General features: G+C 41.3%; 1 protein-coding gene across 1 annotated transcript in view; it reads right to left on the minus strand.

The window, feature by feature from the left end:
- Positions 1-22027, minus strand: part of ddb1 (damage-specific DNA binding protein 1) — a 149321-nt gene that overhangs the window by 81031 nt on the left and 46263 nt on the right. Inside the window, exons 14-17 of the mRNA XM_068046122.1 lie at positions 18036-18199; positions 16852-16959; positions 11274-11481; positions 7967-8062 (exon numbers count right to left, since the gene is read on the minus strand). Of these exons, the coding sequence (XP_067902223.1) occupies positions 7967-8062; positions 11274-11481; positions 16852-16959; positions 18036-18199 (576 nt within the window). The remainder of the gene's footprint in view (positions 1-7966; positions 8063-11273; positions 11482-16851; positions 16960-18035; positions 18200-22027) is intronic.

Consider the following 22027-nt stretch of genomic DNA (forward strand, 5'->3'; position numbering starts at 1 on the left):
TTTCCGTACTTTGGACTTCGCTCTTAGACGGGCAAGGTTGAACAACCTGCCCCCTGATCTTGTGTGGAGGAAAATTCCTTCTTCAGAGGATTTGAACGCATGTGAAAGCAGCAGGGAGAAGAAAATCCCAAAAAGTGTGGGTGCGAGAACACAGCCCTGTTTCACACCACTCAGGATAGGAAAGGGCTCTGATGAGGAGCCACCATGTTGAATTGTGCCTTTCATATTGTCATGGAATGAGGTGATGATACTTAGTAGCTTTGGTGGACATCCGATCTTTTCTAGTAGTCTGAAGAGACCACGTCTGCTGACGAGGTCAAAGGCTTTGGTGAGATCAATGAAAGCAATGTAGAGGGGCATCTGTTGTTCACGGCATTTCTCCTGTATCTGACGAAGGGAGAACAGCATGTCAATAGTCGATCTCTCTGCACGAAAGCCACACTGTGCCTCAGGGTAGACGCGCTCGGCCAGCTTCTGGAGCCTGTTCAGAGCGACTCGAGCAAAGACTTTCCCCACTATGCTGAGCAGGGAGATTCCACGGTAGTTGTTGCAGTCACCGCGGTCACCTTTGTTTTTATAGAGGGTGATGATATTGGCATCGCGCATGTCCTGGGGTACTGCTCCCTCGTCCCAGCACAGGCATAGCAGTTCATGTAGTGCTGAGAGTATAGCAGGCTTGGCACTCTTGATTATTTCAGGGGTAATGCTGTCCTTCCCAGGGGCTTTACCGCTGGCTAGGGAATCAATGGCATCACTGAGTTCCGATTTGGTTGGCTGTATGTCCAGCTCATCCATGACTGGTAGAGGCTGGGCTGCATTGAGGGCAGTCTCAGTGACAGCATTCTCCCTGGAGTACAGTTCTAGGTAGTGCTCAACCCAGCAGATTAGTGTAGAATTAGTATAAAATGGGTGGTTGATGGTCGGCACAGACTCGGTGGGCCGAAGGGCCTGTTTCAATGCTGTATCTCTAAATAAATAAATATACGTATACCGGTAAACCAAACAACAAAAAGAGGGATTTTTGGATCAGAGCTTCGTTACAAAAAAACCCGGGCAGATCACTTGCCCACTCCTGAAGAAAACAGATGAAATATGCTGCACCAAAACTGGCACACAGTACAACATCTTCAAGCGGCGTCAAGAAGCAACTCTAGCAAGCCCTCCTCAGAGACAGGAGACCAGACTAATTGTCACAATGGACTTCGGAGTCTTTTTGGGAATTGCTGGAAAGCAAGCTGGGCTACAGTCTTCTGTTTTGCCTTGGAATTCTCCACTTCTTCAGCAGCATACTTGACTTTATCTCACTCCAGAAGATAAAACACACACACACTGACACACAACCAGAAAGCTGGTCAGTTTACTGCCCATCTCAGGTGCACTACCACCACTGGGCTTGTCTAATCAAAAGGAACACTTGTGACTTCTCTGCCCGTTACCAGGGTTTCTGCCTATCTCCAAATAGTGTCAAGTGACAACCAGCAACATGGTTGCCAAATTAGTTCCTTCAGAGCCCCCTGATGGCTTCCTTTAAAAAAAAACTTTGTCCAACATTTATTCAGTTTAACCATAAATTCCTTTAAAAATATTTAACAAAAAAAAATCACTTTCATAACATTAAAACAATATCATCGCCAGGAGGAGGAATAGAAAGCCCAGGTATGTCAGATTAGAGGGACAGTGAAGAATGAAAGGGATAGTGAGGATGAGACAGAAGTAAGCTTAGACTATTCTCAAATTGAACTTCCTACCAACCAGTTAGCTGATACTGAATTGCTAGGGAGATTGGACACTATGCGTTCATATTTAGATGCAGAACAATGTGAAGACCTAACAAGGCTATTTACAGCATTTAAGAGAGTCTGTAGAGATAAGCAAGGATGTACAACCTTAGCCACACATGTGCATGTAGGGGAATCCGTTCCTATGAAACAGCATCCTCACCACTTAAGTCCAGACAAACAGACCCAGGTAAAAGCAGAAATCCAATACATTCTGGAAAACCACCAAATTGAACTCAGTCAAAGCAGCTGGAGTTCACTGATAGATTTGGTGCCTAAACCTGACATTTCAACTAGACTCTGTATAGACAACAGAAAAGTTAATGCAGTAACAAAGGCGGACTCCTACCCAATCCCTCGCTTGGAAGACTGTATTGATAGAGTGGGCAGTGTCATGCTTCTTACAAAAATAGATGCGTTAAAGGGATACTGGCAAGTTCCTTTAACACCACAAGATAAAGAAATATCGGCTTTTGTCACACTGGATGGTCTTTTCCAGTGCCAATTGATACCATATGGGCTAAGGGGGACCCCAAAAACTTCTCAAACTTGTGAACCCAGTGGTACCAGTGTTCCTAACTGTGGTTTATCTGGAGATGTGCTGGTCTCCAGTAACACTTGGAACAACTGGGTGCCTCTGTTTGGAAGGTTGCAATCAGCTGATTTGGTGATATACTCTGAAAAAATTTTAAAACCAGAGTGCCAGGCTGTTCCAATGGAGTTTACTACTAATTGCCCTATCACAAACATTATCCACATTGTGGGCAATAATGTTATTGCAGATGCTTTGCCACGAATCTAACTTTGTTTGTAGTTATATGAGTGCAAAGATGGCACAAAGCAAAACTGTATTAGCTACAGGTAGAGAGTGAATGGGGATGAGCGTGAAAATGTGTTTTAAAGTGTTTTCATCATTTTTTTTATACATTGTAAGGAAACGCATTTAAAAATGTTATTTCATTTCTCCAAGGGCAGAGGTGTTACGAGTGTTTCCATTATTCTGCTAAACTCTCAAAATTTGTGTTTTGAAACAGAAAGGGATCCCATAGATGCTGGAACTTTTTTTTTAAAGTCACTGGAAGGTTAGACTGAGTTTGAACTGTGAACAGTTACAGGAAGGCACCTGTTTTCAAATAGCCTAACAGGAGTTGTTTCTAACTTGGAGGGATGTTTACAAAGGAGTGACAAGCCAAGATTTAGAGGGGCCAGGAGACTTAGCTTCTAGAATGTTTAGTTTCATTTTGAACTATTCCTATAGGCAGTTGGCGGTTTGGCCTGCAACAGATGACCCTGTTCATCTCTTTCTTAAAAAGAAACTGCATTTCCAGTGTGCCAGTTTATTTCCAACTGTATTTGAAGAAATCCTACATTTACCGGAACCTTGTCTGTTGAATGTGTGGGAATTGAAACCTTTTGATGCACTCCTGCTGCCAGATCTATCTGGTGCCTCAGTAGCTGCATCTCATGGAAAGCCTACCCAAACCGATCAACATTGCAAGGAAAGAACGGTTCTCGGACGATCCTAGTGACAGCCACATATACACATTTGGGACACCTAACCAAAACAAAGGACATCTCTCCATACCTTCTTTTCAGCGCAAGTGCTTTTTTATTCCTTTTATTTCCTTATAACAGCTGTAAACAAAAATCCCTTTTATTGTTTTCCTGGTTAACCGCTGTGTGTGTGTGTATATGTATGTGCGTGGCAGGGGGCTAGGATAAATAGGGGCTTTAATATTGCAATGTGTACGTTTTACTTTATTATTGGTTAACACTTGGCTTCTAATAAACAGATAATTTTGTTGCTTATCTAAGAAACCTGGTTGGTGTGTTTATTCTGGGGAAAAATAGAGTACATGATTGACTGTATCAGTAAGTGGGAAAATTTAAATATATGCTGTGACCTGTGGAGAAGTGGGACTAGAATAAACAGTGCACTCCTGCCGCCTTGGTCAGAACAACTGTGAAATGTGGGGTATCTAAATATAGTTGACATCGGTGGCATAAATTTTCCCCTTATTCATATTATCATGGTAATATCATTTAAAGAAGCCACAGGTTAGACAAGCACATTTTTGGAGCAGAGTATAGGAAGGTAAATGTGTTGCACCTGACCGGGGTGTGCTTGATGTTGAGACTGCGCCTAACATTGAAAGTATTCTATTCCACAACACTATAAACGCCCATGATAAGCATAAAAAGGTCACACTCAAGTTTTCCAAAAAAATTGTAAATGAAGTCGAGCAATGAGTATCCCAGAAATGATGCTTCAATTTTTGTGTTCTGATACATTACATCAGAAGTGCTCACCAGAACTCCCGCTTTGTAATTTCTTGTCAGCTACCTGTTATCCTGCATCAACACAAACAACAAAACCTATGATCTTACTCATCCTTCTGATTAGACAAGCCATCCTCAACTACAGCCTGCTGGACTCTCACCATGCCCTACATAAAAACAAAAAAAAGTGCTGCTGCTGTTTGGAATTATTTCAAATAAAATAATTCTGAAGAATCTCAGCCAAAATGTTAACCTGCCTTTTCTCTTAACTGCTGACTGGCCTGAACATTTTCTGCATTTCTTGTTTTTATTCTGCAACTCTTGTTTTTATTCTGCATCACAGCATTCGCATTGTGCGCCAAAATGGTTTCGATACATAGCCATTAAAAAATAAGATTCTTTCTCGTCCCATAAATCCAATCGAGAGTCTTTCATTAATTTAGAAGTGCTCTGTTTTTTTTTAAAAAAACAAAAACACAAAGTTTGCAAAGGCTGTCAACCCAGACAGCACATTTTGTACAATATTTTTGGTTCAGTGCCAGCTTTCTCTGTTCTGCTTTTGTCCATGCTGGCTTTTGCTGGGTGTAACGCCACAGGTAGCACTTGCTCACCAACCCACAACATAATGCCCATTCCTCTACGTGTTAAAGGGCTATTCCAACAGTGTGCACGTGTTAGCAGGCTATTCCAGCACGGGCATTGCAGTTGAGACCAAACCTGTCCCACTTTCCCCCAGAAGCTGCTAGACGGTGAATAGGAAATTGAATGCTGGCTGAATTTTTTTTTTTAAATCTCCCTAGCCCAAGATGTTGAGGCCAACCTTAGCATGCTGAGACTAACTGTTGGATCCCAAGTGCTGCTCAGCTATAATCAGTTAACTTACCACAGACTATGAATATTAACTTTAGCTCTTCTGATCCATATGGGGTAGCAATAAACAATGTGCTTGCATATTGGACTATTGAAAAGAGCAAGTATTATTTCAACAATTACTTTCCTGGAAGCACCTTGTGGAAATTGAGGTGTAGGTGGGTCTGGTGAACAGGTTAATTTTCTTTCAATGAACAGCAGTTTTAAAATTGATCAACTGTGTTTAATTATATGCACATGGAGAGTGTTAATTAGGATCTGACTTGAACATATATAAGGAGACACTTACTGAAACTGAGAGCAAGTTTGAGTAAGGAACTACATGTTTGTAATCTTTTACTTTGCAAAATAAAAAAATTCAACAAGTTTTCTGGAATAAAGCAAGCAGTCACCAGTAAGTACTGGCTGAGATTTTTCAAATTTTCCATGCTAAATATTTTGTATACTGCACTATGCATTTTATTTCTCAAAAGGGAAGTGTTGACCAACAATGATGTGCTCATTTTCTACGAAGTGAAAGGCTTTTAAACTCTTCAAGACTGGGCCCATCTCTTGGAAGTAGATGATTCAAAACAAAGGTCATCCATGGTCCTCCCATGGAATGCAGATAAAATAAAGGTCACTTTCAAATACACTTTGGTGACTGACTTATGCATCTAAATGGTTTCAATACATAACTACTGTTTAAAAAAAAAATAAAGAGCACATAATCTAAAATGGATAGACTCAACAAATTGCATAAAACTATTTCAGAGTCTAAATCAGGAATCTTCTTGTAACCAAGCATTTTACAGCACCAGTGCTTACCCTGGACAGCAGCTGAGAATACCAGCAAGTACCATTTCGTTTTAGCAGATTGACCATAATGAGTAACAGAATCATGTTCCCACATACTAATACTAAGGTGGCAAGATGCATTCGTCATACTACTGCCTAGATACAAGCAAAGCTTCATTAATGACCCCTGACAGGCACCCCAAGCCCAGTCAGTAAATTCCACAGTATATATTTTTGGGGCTATCCAGGAGCACTCTGGATTATATGTTTCAGACGAATCATCTGAATACTGCCCTGGTTGCAACAGGTGGATCAGTTTCTCTGCAACATTGGGACTCGAGGTCATAAAAGTGACTTGGAATCCTCTTAGATGAGTTGTAATTTACAACAAAATTGAAGTGTAGATCTGAGATTGCCATCAAAATGTCGTGACCTAGGCCCTCAACAAAGTTAGTATTTGGCCATTTTGAGGAACATCCTAAACTGGCTTCCTGAGAGTCATAAATAACTGTACCAAAGGAAACTAACTGAAACATCAACTGCCATTTTCCAACTAAATATTGTAATGAAGACCCCCACCTGCCAAGAATGAGGCATATTAATTTCATCCCATGAACATTAATTTTAAACTGTTGCTGGAGTAGAGAGATGACTTGTTTACAGACATCAGCAGTGGCTGGGGGAAAAAACTGCATTCTAACAGACAGTCACCTAGGAAAAGGTGGGAGCTGCTCATTGATTCAATGAACAGAGATTGGTCTGGACAATGGTGATCCACATCTTTTCAGTGTAAGAGACAGCACTACACCCCTCCACCCCCCACCGCGAGATCTGAAATCCACAAACGCAGGAATTTGTTAAAACAATGAGTCATATAACTAACCTGCTGGCCCAGGTCTGGTTTTGAACTGCTCACAGGACAGCTTGGGTCAGACTGCAAATTACAACTGAACTTGGAAGAAGACAGCCTCTCTCTTTCTCACTAACCTCCGGATCCACTGAAGTCACTTAAACCTCAAGAGAGAAAAGACTCCTACATCGAAACAGGTTTTAAAGCATGCACTGGGCCCCAACAAAACGGCAAGACTTACCAGCAACTAAAGACTCTGCATCGAACTCAAAAGGACCATAAATAGAAATCCAGCTATTGCCTCAAACTTTTCCCCTTTATTCTTTCTACTTTTTCTGTCTCTATCTGCATGTGTGCTTATCGCGTATGCATGCTAGCGTGGTTGCGTCGCTTATTCGTAGTTGTTAACCAAATTAGAGTTTAAAATTAATAAACTTCCACCTTTCTTGTTTAAATCCAAGAAAACCTATCTGATTGATTTCTTTGCTTTGCAATTGCAAAGTAGTGAACAAGGATTCACTGAGGGGGAGCTAAAAACACTTTTTAAAATTAAATCCTGTTAAGGTTAAACCAGGCAAAGGCTGAGTGGGAACCCCTGGATCCCTTTCTCACCTGGTTGTAACAACAGGTTTTAACTGGAACTGTCAGCAACATTCAAATTTGTGCAATAAATGTGTAACACGATCACTGGCAGCTTTGCAACAATACTTTGGGTCTCAAAAACAAACAGATAAACAAAGGTACACTGCAAACAAATATTTTTGAGTTTCATTCATTCTTTTCATACATAGTGGAGATCTTAAATAAATGGGAAAATTTTTAGTAAGTGCATGGTCCTGCTAAAGACAATATCTAGCCTGGTCAACAAAGCTGTTGTGCACAATGACCTGCCACAAATATCATTAAACTCCAGAACTCAATCTACAGTTTAATAAAAAGGTATAAATGCTGGAAATCCCGTTTAACGGTGGTTTAAATGTTCACTTTCAAGCCACAAATCATGGAATCAGAATGTCAAACTAGCTCCATGGAAAAAATTTGCATGATTCAGGGATTGTACTTAACCCACTCATCCCTAGTTAAACCATTCACTGTGATAAGGATTTTCAATATATGATGTCATAATTTGAGACAGAAAAGCTCCTCAAATAGCTATGAATACTCTGCATAGTCTTAGTGGACCCACTACAGTTAAATAAAACAATTTGTTTTCAAAAACAGTCTTTCACATGGCGTAACAAGCTGGCTAATCAGAGTTACTACCTGCAATGTGGTCCCTGTGCCAAGTCCTGCACAACTGCACACAAGATAACGAAAGCTCAGTGTACTTAATTCTGTCCACAGAGCTATCATCTTGAAACAATTTAATACTTGCTTCTGGTGAGAAGCACAGTTGATGAGGAACACTTACTTCGGAGACTCATTAAGGGGAACTGTTCGGATGTGTAGTTTTTGAATCTCATCAATGGTTCCTATGGTTAAAGTGCTGTTGTTGGCCAAGGCCAAGCTGTGAGACAGAGGAGCAAGACAAAAATCAGAAAGCAATCACAGTGGTTAAAACTTAATACTTACTTGCCTAGAATCAGCTCTAACAAAGACTTCCTGATTTTTTTTTTTGGAACCTCATTATCCTTCATAATTTTTGAGACTTAAAACCTTGAGAGATTTTTTTACTAATTCGCCCACTAACGCTAATCAACCCCAAGAAAGCTTACATTCGGTTTGATATTTGTGCTGCAAATGTCTTTATTGACATGCCAAGGTTATTGCCGTTCCATACATTTAGGATCAAAATATAAAAAGTATAGCTGTGATCTGGAATGCACTGCCTAAAAGGGTTGTGGAAGCAAGGAACATTCAAAAGAAAATTGGATAGATACTTGAACGGAAAAAAGGCACAATGGGTTGAACAGCTTCCTTCTGTGATGTATTATGCTATGATTCTTATACAAAATGAGACATGAGACATTAGCAAAACTAAGAGGGAGTACGAAGTAAGATTGACAGTCAACAAGAGGAGAAATGGGAAGAGCTTTTATACGTACAAGCGGCAAAAGGATAATCAAAGGAGAAGGGTGACAACTTAAGTGATGTAGGTGAGACCTTGTAATTAAGAGTGAGCAATTGGCAGAGACACAAATATTTTGTCTCAGTTTTCACATTGCAGTCTGACTACCTGGACCTGGATGAGACACTACTGGAGATAAATGTTCAGAACTGTATTTAAAAAAGTGAAGAGGGTTAAAAGTATAAACATGATCGGGCCCAGATATCCCCACCCAATAAATCATAGGGGTAAATGGGTGTTTTTTGAATAAACAGATTTTGGGTAGGGATGTGCTCCAGGAATCTGGGCTTGGAACACTTGTGTCCAAACTATTTATGTAAATGCTAACAAGTGCAGAGAAATTATATTAAGTTTTCTGATATCAATAGGGACATGGCAAACTGAGAAAGCAAAGATCACAAGGTAGATAGGCAGGTACGTAATAGACACTGGGAGAAAACCATATTATTTTTCAGATAGCATCATGCAATCTTCAATGCCCAACTGAAACACCAAACACCACTGACCAGAAACTGAACTGGACTAGCCACATAAAAGCCACCAAAGACTTGCAGGTTGATAGGTAAATTGGCCATTATAAATTGCCCCTAGTATAGGTAGGTGGTAGGGGAATATAGGGACAGGTGGGGATATGGTAGGAATATGGGATTAGTGTAGGTTAGTATAAATGGGTGGTTGATGGTCAGCACAGACTCGGTGGGCTGAAGGGCCTGTTTCAGTGCTGTATCTCTAAATAAATAAAAATAAATAAATAAATAAAATAAAATACTGTGGCTACAAGAGCAGGTCAAAGGCTAGGAATCTTGTGGCGAGTAACTCACACCTCCTGCCTCCCCAAAGCCTGTCCACCATTTACAAGGCATAAGTCAGGAGTGTGATGGAATACTCTCTGCTTGCCTGGATGAGTGCAGCTCCAACAATACTCAAGAAGCTCGACACCATCCAAGACAAAGCAGCCCGCTTGATTGGCACCCCATCCACAAACATTCACTCCCTCCACCAACACACAGTGGCAGCAGTATGTACCATCTACAAGATGCACTGCAGCAACGCATCAAGGCTCCTTAGACAGCACCTTCCAAACCCACGACCTCTACCACCTAGGAAGACAAGGGCAGCATGCATGGGAACACCACCACCTGCGCGTTCCCCTCCAAGCCACACACCATCCTGACTTGGAACTATATTGCCGTTCCTTCACTTGTCACTGGGTCAAAATCCTGGAACTCTCTTCCTAACAGCATTGTGGGCTTGCTTACCCCACATGGACTGCAACGGTTCAAGGAGGCAGCTCACCACCACTTTCTCAAGGGCAATTAGGGATGGGCAATAAATGCTGGCCTAGCAAGCAACGTCCACATCCCATGAATGAATATAAAAAAACAAATAATAGGCTGAGCCACAATGCTGCACTTAAGCGTCAGCCTGGATTATGCACTCAGTCCCTTGAACCCGCAACCTTTTCAGTTCAAACCCGCAACCTCTACCACCTAGAAGGACAAAGGCAGTAGATGCATGGGAACACCACCTGCAAGTTCCCCTCCAAGTCACGCACCATCCTGACTTGGAACTATATCGCCATTCCTTCACTGTTGCTGGGTCAAAATCCCCCAGAACTCCCTTCCTAACAGCATTGTTGGTGCGCCTACACTCCAAGGACTGCAGCAGTTCAAGAAGGCAGCGCACCAAGGGCAAATAGCAATGGGCAATAAATGCTGACCTAGCCAGCGATGCCCACATCCCACGAACTAATATAAAAAAAGATAAAACTAATTAGCTGTGAAACCAACTAACAAGAACATTGAGCAGACCTGAAACTTAAAAACTTGCACCTGAGGCATCCAACTTGAACTGGGTGGTTTAACCTACTAGAAATGGAGTTGAGACTGATCCAATTCATTTCTTTTAGGAATGTTGCAATCATTGGTACTGCTTTTTTTTAAAAAAACCATATCAATTGGGCTAGATTTGAGTCCAGGTTCCAAAACTGGAAAGCACTCAACTTCATGTGGCCCAAAATCACCTTTTTTTATCCAACTTATTTACAAAATCTGCACTCACATAGCACCTTTAAAGTGCCATTATGTCCCAAGGAGTTTCATGTGAGGAAACTGAAAGGCAAACAGGAGTAAGGGAAGGTGACTGACAGCTTGGCTGGAAGGACGGGTTTTGAGAAGATTTTTAAAGATGGAACAAACTGTAGAGCTTTTTAAAGACAATTTCATAGTGTTTCGGCTCTGCTGGCTAAAGCCTCTACAACCTGTAATAAAGCAAAAGGAGAAATGGGACGCAGAGGAAACCAGAGTCAGAGAAGCAAAGTCTGTGAACCAAGACATGGGGCTGAACGAGATCACGGAGTTACAGAGTGGAATGATGCCATGAAAAATTTGTTAAGTGAGAATAAGGATTTGATTCCAATCTGTTAAGAGGCTGGGGAGCCAGTGGAGATCAGCAAGATCAAGGGCCGAAGTGATCAGAATATGATTCAGACAGTGGAGTTTTGGACAAGTTTGTGTTTGTGAAGTTTATGTAGTGTGAAGCTGGTGAGGTGATCAAACCTCAATACAATACATAGAAAACTGCCTCCAATAAAGAAATCAATCTTTTGAGTGCCTCCACCTTCCACAGACTGTGTTAATTCACCACTAACCTATCAGGGTATCCCTCGGAGTTAAGAGGACACATGTAGTTTACTTCCTTGAGGTTAACATTGGAGAAAACCAGCTTGTGATTGCTGCTGTAAATGACAGTGGGACGGTCAGAACAGGCAAAGACATTTGTGGTGGACAAAGATCTGAAGGTTCGCAACACTGTTGGTTGGGTCCCCAGTGTGACTTTCTTGCGGTCACTCAGCAAACCTAATTTAAAAATACAATATAAAAACATTAGCCCATTGCCATCGTTAACATATATAATTAGAATAAATTTTACACCATTTTCCCTGTTCCAGTTTTCTTTCCTCTGCTGAAGGGCACGGCTCATACTGGAGTACAGTTCCAAAGGCACCTGCAACCCTCTGGCATCTTACACAAATGAACACTCTTCATAGGGGTGAACCAAGAGTGTCAGTACTGGCAGACAGTATGACAATGGCAGGATCATGGTGAAGTCTGATCATGTCCAATGAATCATTTTTCAGCAGAGATCCCGTGATAATGATCAGAAACAGGAAACCTGGGAAATCTTTTGCGTTATTAACCTACGGACAGAAACGTAAATTAGCGTGCTTACGTTCCCCAGCTCATTCGACAGAGATCAGAAATAAAACCAGAGACTTTCCAACCTTTATTAGACAGTTCCACACTTAGCATTGCACCCAACCATTGAGTCCTTTAACCTTTTTTTTAAACTAAGTTTATTTGTTTTAATAGTCTCTGTGGTACATACTCAAGGGAGATGGCAGTCACTGCTGGGAATAGGACAGTTCAACTTTTAGAGTCATAGAGTCATTTTCTTCAACTGTAAGCAATTTGTATTGCCACATTGGGATAAAGAATCTGTGACACTGGCAATGAGCAGGATTTTGAGTATTGTTACGACCGAGGTGGGAGGAGTGCACTGTTTGTATAGTTCCACATCTCCACAGGTCACAACATATATTTAAATTTTTTCCCAGTTACCGATATGGTCAATCATGGACTCTATTTTTATCCTAGAATAAAATACACCAACTAGGTTTCTTGAACAAACAACAAAATTATCAATTTATTATAAAACAAGTCTTAACCAGTAACGATGCAAAGCATTAACACAGAAATAGAAAAGTTCCCTTTTTACCTTAGCCCCTCCCACACACATATGTACATATACACCAGTTAACCAAAAAAAGATATTTACTCTTTAGAGCGCGATTACAAAAAAAACAGACAGAAAGAATACTTTGGCCAAATACTTGCTAACTCTTAAAGAAAAAAATATGGGAAGATGTCAAATGTCCCTTGTTTGATTTGGCGTCCCAAATACACATTAACGGCCGTTACTGGGACCTTCCTAGAACAGTTGTCAGGCGACGCTGAAGATCAGTTTGGGCAAGCTATCCAGGAAAAATGCAGCAACAGGGGTTTCAGGCACTTTCTTACACTTGCTTCTCAGCACTTCTTAAACAGATGGAAAAATTGGCAGGCTTTTTTATTTAAAGAGATGGAACAAGCTGAGTTGGGGTTTGCTCCCTTGGCAAGTTTTCTCCCAATGTCTTTTTAACACTGTCCATATCCCAACTCACTATCCAAAGCAAAACCAAAACCAGTGTCACAAGAGTCAAGTCTCCTGACCCCTAGAAACCTTGACCTGTTAATTCTTTGTAATGCTTTCCCCAAGTCAAAAAAACCCCTGCTGGGTAATTATCTGAAGACAGGTGCCTTCCAGTAAGGGCTTGTTTTTAGCACTCCTTGATTCTTCCAGTAACTGTTGTTTACAAGCTCAGTCCAAAAGACCTTCTGATAACCTCTTTTTAAAAAACACAAAGTTCCAGCATCAATGGAATCTTTTATCAGTTCTAACACACAAATCCTCATAATTTAACAAAAAAATGGAAGCACTCGTAACAGTATTTTCAATATATCTGTGGATTTTCCATGGCAATGCTTGCAGCAAGTCAGATGATATGATGCTTGAGAAGGGCAAGAGTGTTACATCATATAATGCAGAAGGGAGCTGTGGCCCTTTAAGGCAACCCAGTCTTAAGTATTGTTAAGTAAACTCAAGTTATTCAAAATTAAATTCTTGCTCAGTCAGGGCCCTTACAAATGTAGCATTTTGGCTCCAGATCACCATCACCTAGCATTCAGTAATCAACTTTATGAAGTTTGTTTTGCATCTGCAATAAAGTGTGACATTTGGAATGCGATATCCAACACATGCCAATGCAGTTTTTAAAAAATATATTAGTAATAGACCTCTTGCAACACTATTCTCGCTAAATCAAAGAATACATTGTTTTACAACAATAGAGGTACATGCCATATCGGGCACAGCGTGATGTAACATTGTTTTACAGTAACTGCATAACTGAGGTCCATTTTATTACATAGTACTCTGGGATCTTCGTCAGTGCTTTGGGGATGGAATTCCACAAACCCTATGAAAATTTATATTTTGCACATTAACCTATAACCCATCTTCAATGGGGTTGCTCACACCTTCTGTAATCTCCATATGAAATGGAGCTAGACACAAAAGGACAGTTGGATCAATTTGCACAGGTGTAATCTAGACCTCAATTCAAAGTCATACACTGTCAAAGAACAAAGAACAGTACAGCACAGGAACAGGCCATTCGGCCCTCCAAGCCTGCGCCGATCTTGATGCCTGCCTAAACTAACACCTTCCGCACTTCCGGGGCCCATATCCCTCTATTCCCTTCCTATTCATGTATTTGTCAAGATGTCTCTTAAACGTCGCTATCGTATCTGCTTCCACCACCTCCCCTGGCAGCAAGTTCCAGGCACTCACCACCCTCTGTGTAAAAAACTTGCCTCACACATCCCCTCTAAACTTTGCCCCTCGCACCTTAAACCTATGTCCCCTAGTAACTGACACTTCCACCCTGGGAAAAAGCTTTTGACTATCCACTTTGACTCTGTCCATGCCGCCATTTCCAGCTTCTGCCTTTCTTGCACTCAAAATTTCTAGTGTTCTCACTTATCATGAAACTGTGAATTGACCACACTCCAATCCTAACTGCCCACCAGTAATAGAAGTCCAGAGGCTTTACAAGGGGTGTAAAAGGAAAGGAGAAGCCAGATAGCTGGATGCTGCTCAGTACTTCTGAAGGATTGCTGTATGGAAACTTGCCAGGGAAGTGGCTCATGGGTCAGCATTGGGGTGAGAAAGAGAGCCTTGGGAGGAGGGAGAGTGGACCTAGATGAACCACAGCCATGGGGTTTCAAGCGTGCCAAGGAACAGACAAGTGCAACTTTTTTTTTTTTTTTATTTCTTTCATGGGATGTGAGCATCGCAAGCAAGGCCAGTATTTGCCCCCGAGGTGGTGATGGTGATCCGTCTTGTTGAACCGCTGCAATCCATGTGGTGTACGCACACCCACAGTGCTGTCAGGGAGGGAGTCCCAGGTTTCTGACCCAGTAACGGTGAAGGAACAGCGATATAGATGTGTGACTTGGAGGGGAACTTGAAGATGGTCATGTGTCCATCGTCTGCTGCCCTTGTCCTTCTAGGTGGTAAAGGTCGCGGGTTTGGAAGGTGCTTTCAAAGGAGGCTTGGCGAGTTGCTGCAGTGCATCGTGTAGATGGTACACACTGCTGCCACTGTGGTGGAGGGAGTGAATGTTTGTGGATGGGGTGCCAATCAAGCGGGCTGCTTTGTCCTGGATGGCGTTGAGCTTCTTGAGTGTTGTTGGAGCTGCACTCATCCAGGCAAGTGGAAAGTATTCCATCACTTTCCGTGACTTGTGCTTTGTAGATGGACAGGCTTTGGGGAGTCAGGTGGTGAGTTACTTGCCACAGAATTCCCAGCCTCTGACCTGCACTTGTAGCCACAGCATTTATATGGCTGGTCCAGTTAAGTGTCTGGTCAATGGTAACCCCCAGGGTGTTGGCGGTGGGGGAATTCAGCGATGGTTGCGCCATTGAAAGTCAAAGGGAGATGATTAGATTCTCTCTAGTTGGAGATGGTCATTGCCTGGCACTTGTGTGGCGTAAATGTTACTTGCCAATTATCAGCCCTGTTGGATATCAAAATGGGAGAGTTGTGCTGTAGCTGCCCCATCCCAAAGCCTGCTGTGCTTGGTAAGGGGTTAAAACAGAAGGCCATACACACAATAGCCCTTCAGGGCGAGTGCTTTGATGGAGAACCGGTACAGGAGGCAAATGTGAGATCACAGGTCTTGCCTGACAAGTGGGCTGTAATATTTAGAGACAATCACAGGGTCCAGCTGTGAGAGAAGCACCCAGAGCCGAGTCACTGAGCTACTGACAGGCTCACCAAAAACCATTCAGGGAGGGTAGTGGAAGCTGTTGCATCACAGAGATGAGATTTAGGTGGGAGTCAGTCAAAATTGGTGGTGGGGGTGGTGGTGGTGGAGCGGGTTAATGGGCAACATTTTTTGTTTTAAAAAATCTCCATTTTTATTTACAAACTACTAATCACATCTGATATACCTACCTAGACTAATATGGCTGCTGTCTAAGACAAAGTTAGGGCATCTGTCACTCAATTAGTAGAGCCATCAAATGCAGATTGATTCAACATTTTTTGATATGCATTCCCAATGTGCCACTTGACTGATGTTTTAAAAGCTAACAGTCTGAGATATTAGACAATGGGGAAAAAAAACAACTACAGTCCATCTACAGACACAAGTATCAGCATTTACCTGCAGTACTTATTTATTCCATAGGCAGAGCTTGACATGGAAATGTTCAACGCATTCTGAGATGGAATGTTGCCTCTCAGTGAAACAAAAGCTGAGTATGCATGCACCAATGCGTCAAGCATAATTTACTACTGGAGTGCCCTTTCAATTTTCCCTCCTTATAGTTATAGTTACGGAAGGTCATCATTTGGCCCATTTCACCAGTGCTGGCTCTTTGAAAGAGCTATCCAATTAGTCCCACGCCCTCCTCTTTCCCCAAAGCCCTCCAAGTTCTGTCGATGTCCTCCTCACTGTTCACTACACTTCCAAATTCCGTACTATCTGCAATCTTTGATGTTATGCCCTATATACCCAAGTCCAGACTGTTAATAATATATTTAATATATATAAAAAAATATCAAAAAAAGCAGTGGTCCGAACATCAACTCCTGGAGAACACTACTGCATGCTTCCTTCCAATCTGAAAATCAACTGCTCAGCACTACTGTTTTTTGCCCCATAGTCAATTTCACATCCACAGCCACTGCCCTTTAAATCCTAATGGCTTCAATTTTGCTAACAAGTCTTACAAGTAAATAAAAGCTCTTCATGTCTGCACAATATTTTCACTCCTTGTCACTTGAGATGGGGAACCCACCATATAGCTAAACCATGAAACAAACTTAAAATCTTTCTTAAATGATAAAAAAACATTTATTTTTATAGCAATTTTATATAGCATAACTGTTTATAAGGCAATATCACTACTGTGTTTTATCCTGATGTAAAGATGTCAAATCTTATCCCAGTAAATAATCAGCTAAAAGCTTTGACATTAACTGATAGCTTTCTACTGCTACTAGCCTACACAAATATCCTCTGCAGCTACATTTCTCTGTGAATGAAACTATTACTATACCTGTTTCTATTTCAAGTCCAAAGTAAAAGAGAGCACCATCGCCCAGAGCGCACAGCAGGTAATGGCTGCCTTCAAATGTTGTCATCAAGATGGACCGTGGAATGATCTCTGCAAAAATAGGAATAGCAGGAAATTGAGTAGGCAGGTGGTTACGCTTCAGAGATAACCAACAGTAAATTAGGACTGGTTATAATTACACCAAATACAAAGAAGTACATATTGACATTAAACTAGCTTGAAACATTGGGTGGTGTTTTTTTTTTTAAGACTTCAACACACAGATCCTCGACCTCCTCCGAAGTATACGCTTTGTTAGCTGCTTGCTTTTGGCTCATTTCAACTTGGCAACAGCAACATACTGTGCATATATGAACATGAAAAAAAGCAGATCAACAGTATTGTAGAGAAATTACCAGAGTTCTGGAATAGAAAGACAATGTTCTCATTCAATTTATCATCCTCAGTATATGTCTCACTTTATGCACAAAGTTCAATCCAAAATTACCAAGTTTTATTTTGATTGTTCTCAAAGTCAGAAATCTAATAAAAATTCATTGTGATTCAGCACACTAGACGATTTTATCCACAATGTAATATATTATTGCTGCAATCAATCTCAAACACATGTACTTTAGAAGGACTGTGTACAGCTCTCACAAAAAACTTTATAATTTCTCTTGAAACTATGGTCATCATGCCCTCAGTAAACTGTAAGGATGTGCCCTTTAAATTTTATGAACAGTAGATTTCATTGTTTTTTCATGATGAGTCGAAGGTCATGCTGTTGTCTCTCTTGCCCACACTTTCTCACAATTAGACACATGAATCAGCATGTATGATTAAAACAAATATTTTTACTCAACCTCAGAAATGGTTTCATCAAGAATAACACTTCATTGCCAAACAGTAAGTTGACCTGTACTCCACAAAAGCCAAATTACCAGTCTTTATTTTAAAACATTAAACCGGAACTTTAAATATTAATAATTTCCCTTGATTTCTTTATAGTAAGGGACATAAAATGCAACAAATGAATTCCTTTCAGAGTCCTGGCCTACAATAAATAACAAATGGACAACGTATTTGGAATTAGTTTTTTTAAATGGTGAAGGCCATAAATTAAATAAGCTCAAGTAAAAGCTAAACAAATGAAAGTGTTGAAAGTTATGCTGCCTCTCTCTTACCTCCCCCGAGCATTTCTTTATGCAGGGTTTCAAATGATGGTAGTTTGAGGATCCGAGCTGAAATATCTGTCCAAAGACCGACAGAGCATAGGGGTGACATACTGCTGCCTTCAGCCAGTGGAGTGATATCCAGGCAGGCCACTTCATGCTCCATCTCTATAAAACTGGTGGAATTTTAAGAAGATAGCTGGTCAATTTCCACTGCTGTGCATAAAAGACTCCTCTAAACTCAAGAAATATAGTCAAATATTAAAAAGCCTTTTTTAAAAATGAAGATAAACAGTAAAGGTTTAGGGTGGGGTTTTGAGAAATTAAGCATTCCCACATCAGGAATCCATCTGTCGTCCCTCACAGTAAATCTACCTTCTCGGACAGATGGTCAGGGAAACAGATTAGGTTGCAAATTACAAAGCAAAATGGACTACCCAGCTTGCCCATATTAGTTACAGTAGCCTTGGAAGGGCAATGAATACTACTCTGCTCACTTTTCTTTTAAATTAAGTCCCTAATCACAAGTTAAAAAAATGTTATTTCTAACAGTTGACCACATACACACTGTGAAAGTACACTATAAAGTTTTGCTTTCCTCCTTAAAGTTGCATGTTTAAGGTCAATGGAATTGTTGATCTGATGTTATGGATTGAAAAGTCAAGAATGTTACTGAGTTTGGGAAACGGGTGAGGCAGGTGGAATTGGGTTGCACAGTGGGTTACTGGTTTTCGCCCTCGTGTTGATTTAAATTCATCTGAGAGTGACAGGATGAAAGTCAGTGCTTATTGCCAGTGATCCATACAGGTAACAGGTTTGCTCAGCTTCAATTTAGTCACCATGTTTAACCTTTTGGTCAGAAAGTCACAAGTTTAAGTCCCACTCCAAGCCTTCAGCACATAATTGAAGCTGACATTTCATTGCAGTATACAGGAAATGCTACAGTGTCACCGGTGCTGACTTATGGATGAGACATTAAACCAGGGCCCTATCGGCCTGCTCAGGTAGAAGTAAAAGATCCAACAGCACTATCTAAAGAAAAGAAATGGAGTTTTCAATATGTCCTGGACAACATTTATCACTCAATCAAGATTAATTGGTCATTTATTCTCATATGCTCTAAAGATTCCACAAACACTAAGAAATAGCAGGAGTGGACCATATGCCCTCAAACCAACTCAGCCTTGCTGAGAGACTCCCACGTTTGCCTAGCGACTATACTTCAAAAGTAATTAATTGCCTGTAAAGCGCTTTATGACACCCTGAGACCATGAAAGGTGCTATATCAAGGCTGCGTTTGCTGACTATGCAACCACTAGGTGGCACATGCACAAATGCAGCCTCATCGACAGAAACGTCTCCGTTTGTGAGGTCTTAGGCAGCTGCCAGTAATAAAAATGGCGCTTCTCAATTTGACACAAAGAAAGAATTGAACCCAAACCCCCTCAATAGCCGCGATCGCCACCTCCAACCCACAACAGTAACCCGCGCCATCCCGCGATCGCCGTCTCAATCACCGCTTCTCTTTCCCCGCTCACTCCTGCAATTGCCACTTGCCTTCACTGCTCCCTCCCACGCCGGCCACTCCTGACTGCTCGCCGCTCACTCCCTGCACGGGTAGAGTGGGGGGGTGCGAGCAGGATGTGAACAGCGAAAGCAGCGGGGGGGGGGCGCGAGTGGGGAAGTGAACAGCTAGCAGTCAGGAGCAGGAGAGGGCAAATTGGCATAGGTTAAATAAGATTAGAGAGGTAAATGCGTAGCTCAAAGATTGGTGTGGGAGAAATGGGTTCCGATTCATGGGACACTGGCACCAGTATTGGGGAAAGAGAGCTGTTCTGTTGGGATGCGCTTCACTTGAACCATGCTGGGACCTGTGTCCTGGCGAATTGTATAACTAGGGTTGTAGATAAGGCTTTAAACTCAATAGTTTTTGCAGGGGGGGAGGGGGGAAAGAGGGTTCAATTGCAGCGAAGTTTAAAAAGTCAAAAAGTAACGAGAGAGCAAAAATATAGGGTAGTGAAGGGGCATACATTAATCAGAGTGTGACAGGAAGGGACAGAGAATACAAGCATAAGAGTATAGCAGAAATTAGAAAGAGTAGGTAAAAATGGTTTAAAAAGTCAAAGCTTAAAGCTCTTTGTCTGAATGCACGTACCATTTGTAACTAGATGAGCTGATGGCACAGATAGAAATAAATGAGTATGATTTGATAGCTATCACAGAGACGTGGTTGCAGGATGACTAGGACTGGAAGCTCAATGTTCAAGGAGATTCGATGATCTGGAAGAATAGGCAGAAAGGAAAAGGAGGTGGGGTAGCTTTGTTATTAAAGGGAAAGATCAGTGCTGTTGTGAGTAATGATATAGGTGTAATAGATCATGATGTAGAACCAGTTTGGGGGGAAATAAGGAATAGCAAGGAAAGAAATCACGGGTGGGAGTGGTCTACAGGCCTCCGAGGCGTTGCCTCTCTGTAGGACAAAGCATTAATCAGCAAATAATGGAGGTGTGCAAGAAGGGCACTGCAATTATCATGGGTGATTTTAATCTGCATATAGACTGGACAAATCAAATTGGCACGGGTAGCATGGAAGACGAATTTGTAGAGTGCATCAGGGATTGTTTCTTAGAACAATACGTTGCAGAACCTACCTGGGAACAGGCTATTTTAGATTTGGTAATGTGTAATGAGGTAGGATTAATTGGAGATCTTGTAGTTAAGGATCCTCTGGGGGAAACGATCATAACATGGCAGAATTTCAAATTCAATTTGAGGATGAGCAACTCGGGTCTCAAACCAGTGTCTTCAAATTAAAAAAGGGCAATTACAGAGGTATGAAGAAAGAGTTGTCTAAAGCGGGTTGGGAAAATAGACTAAAGGGAAAGTCAGTAGATGAGCAGTGGCAGACTTTTAAGCAGGTATTTCATAACACTCAGCAAACATTTATTCCAGTCAGAAGGAAGGACTCGATGAGAACGATGAACCATCCCGTGGATAACAAAGGAAGTTAAGGAAGAGAGTATCAAATCAAAAATAAAGGCATACAAAGCAGCAAAAGCTAGTGGCAGGCCAGAGGATTGGGAATTTTTTTTTGAAACCAGCAACGGATGACTAAAAAACTAATAAAGAGGGAGAAAATTGATGAGAGGAAATTGGCAAAAAATATAAAAACAAACAGTAAGAGCTTCTACGGGTATATAAAAAGGAAGTGAGTAGCTATAGTAAGTGTGGGACCCTTAGAGGATGAGACTGGGGAATTAATAACAAGGAACAGGGCAATGGCAGATAATTTAAACCAATATTTTGCCTCGGTCTTCACGGTGGAGTACACTATAAACATCCCGACAATTATAGATAAGCAAGGTGTAAATGGGAGGGAGGAACGTGTAACAATTTCTATCACGAGGGAAAAGGTGCTGGACAAACTGATGGGACTAAAGGCAGACAAGTCGCCAGGACCTGATGGTCTGCATCCAAGGGTGTTAAAAGAAGTGGCTGCAGAGATAGTGGAGGCATTGGGTGTAATATACCAAAATTCACTGGACTCCGGTAGGGTACCAGCGGATTGGAAAACCGCTAACGTGACACCCCTTTTCAAGAAAGGAGGGAGACAGAAAGCAAGAAACTATAGACCTGTTAGCTTAACATCTGCCATTGCGAAAATGCTAGATTTTGTTGAAAATGTCTGCAAGTCGTTAATTGTTGAACTTCGCTGGAGAAGGAAAGCAACATTCCATGAGGACTTCAAGCAACATTGGACTGTAAATTTGCAAGGAGCATAATTTTTCTATTTTAAATGTTGTTTATATCTTCAGTGTTTAAGAATTTAGTTCTAATTTTTTTAAAAAGAGTTAATTTGTTGATTTAAAGACATGTGGTTTGGTTAGCTGCATTCGGGGGTTAATAGATAGTACAATTTGGCTGTGTCTTTCTTTAATTTGGAAAGTTTTAAATGATATGTTAGCCGATCTGTGGAGCAACAGGATTGAATTAACAGTGCGTTG

The sequence above is a fragment of the Heterodontus francisci genome, chromosome 14 (genome assembly GCF_036365525.1).
Source record: "Heterodontus francisci isolate sHetFra1 chromosome 14, sHetFra1.hap1, whole genome shotgun sequence".
Lineage (NCBI taxonomy): Eukaryota > Metazoa > Chordata > Chondrichthyes > Heterodontiformes > Heterodontidae > Heterodontus > Heterodontus francisci.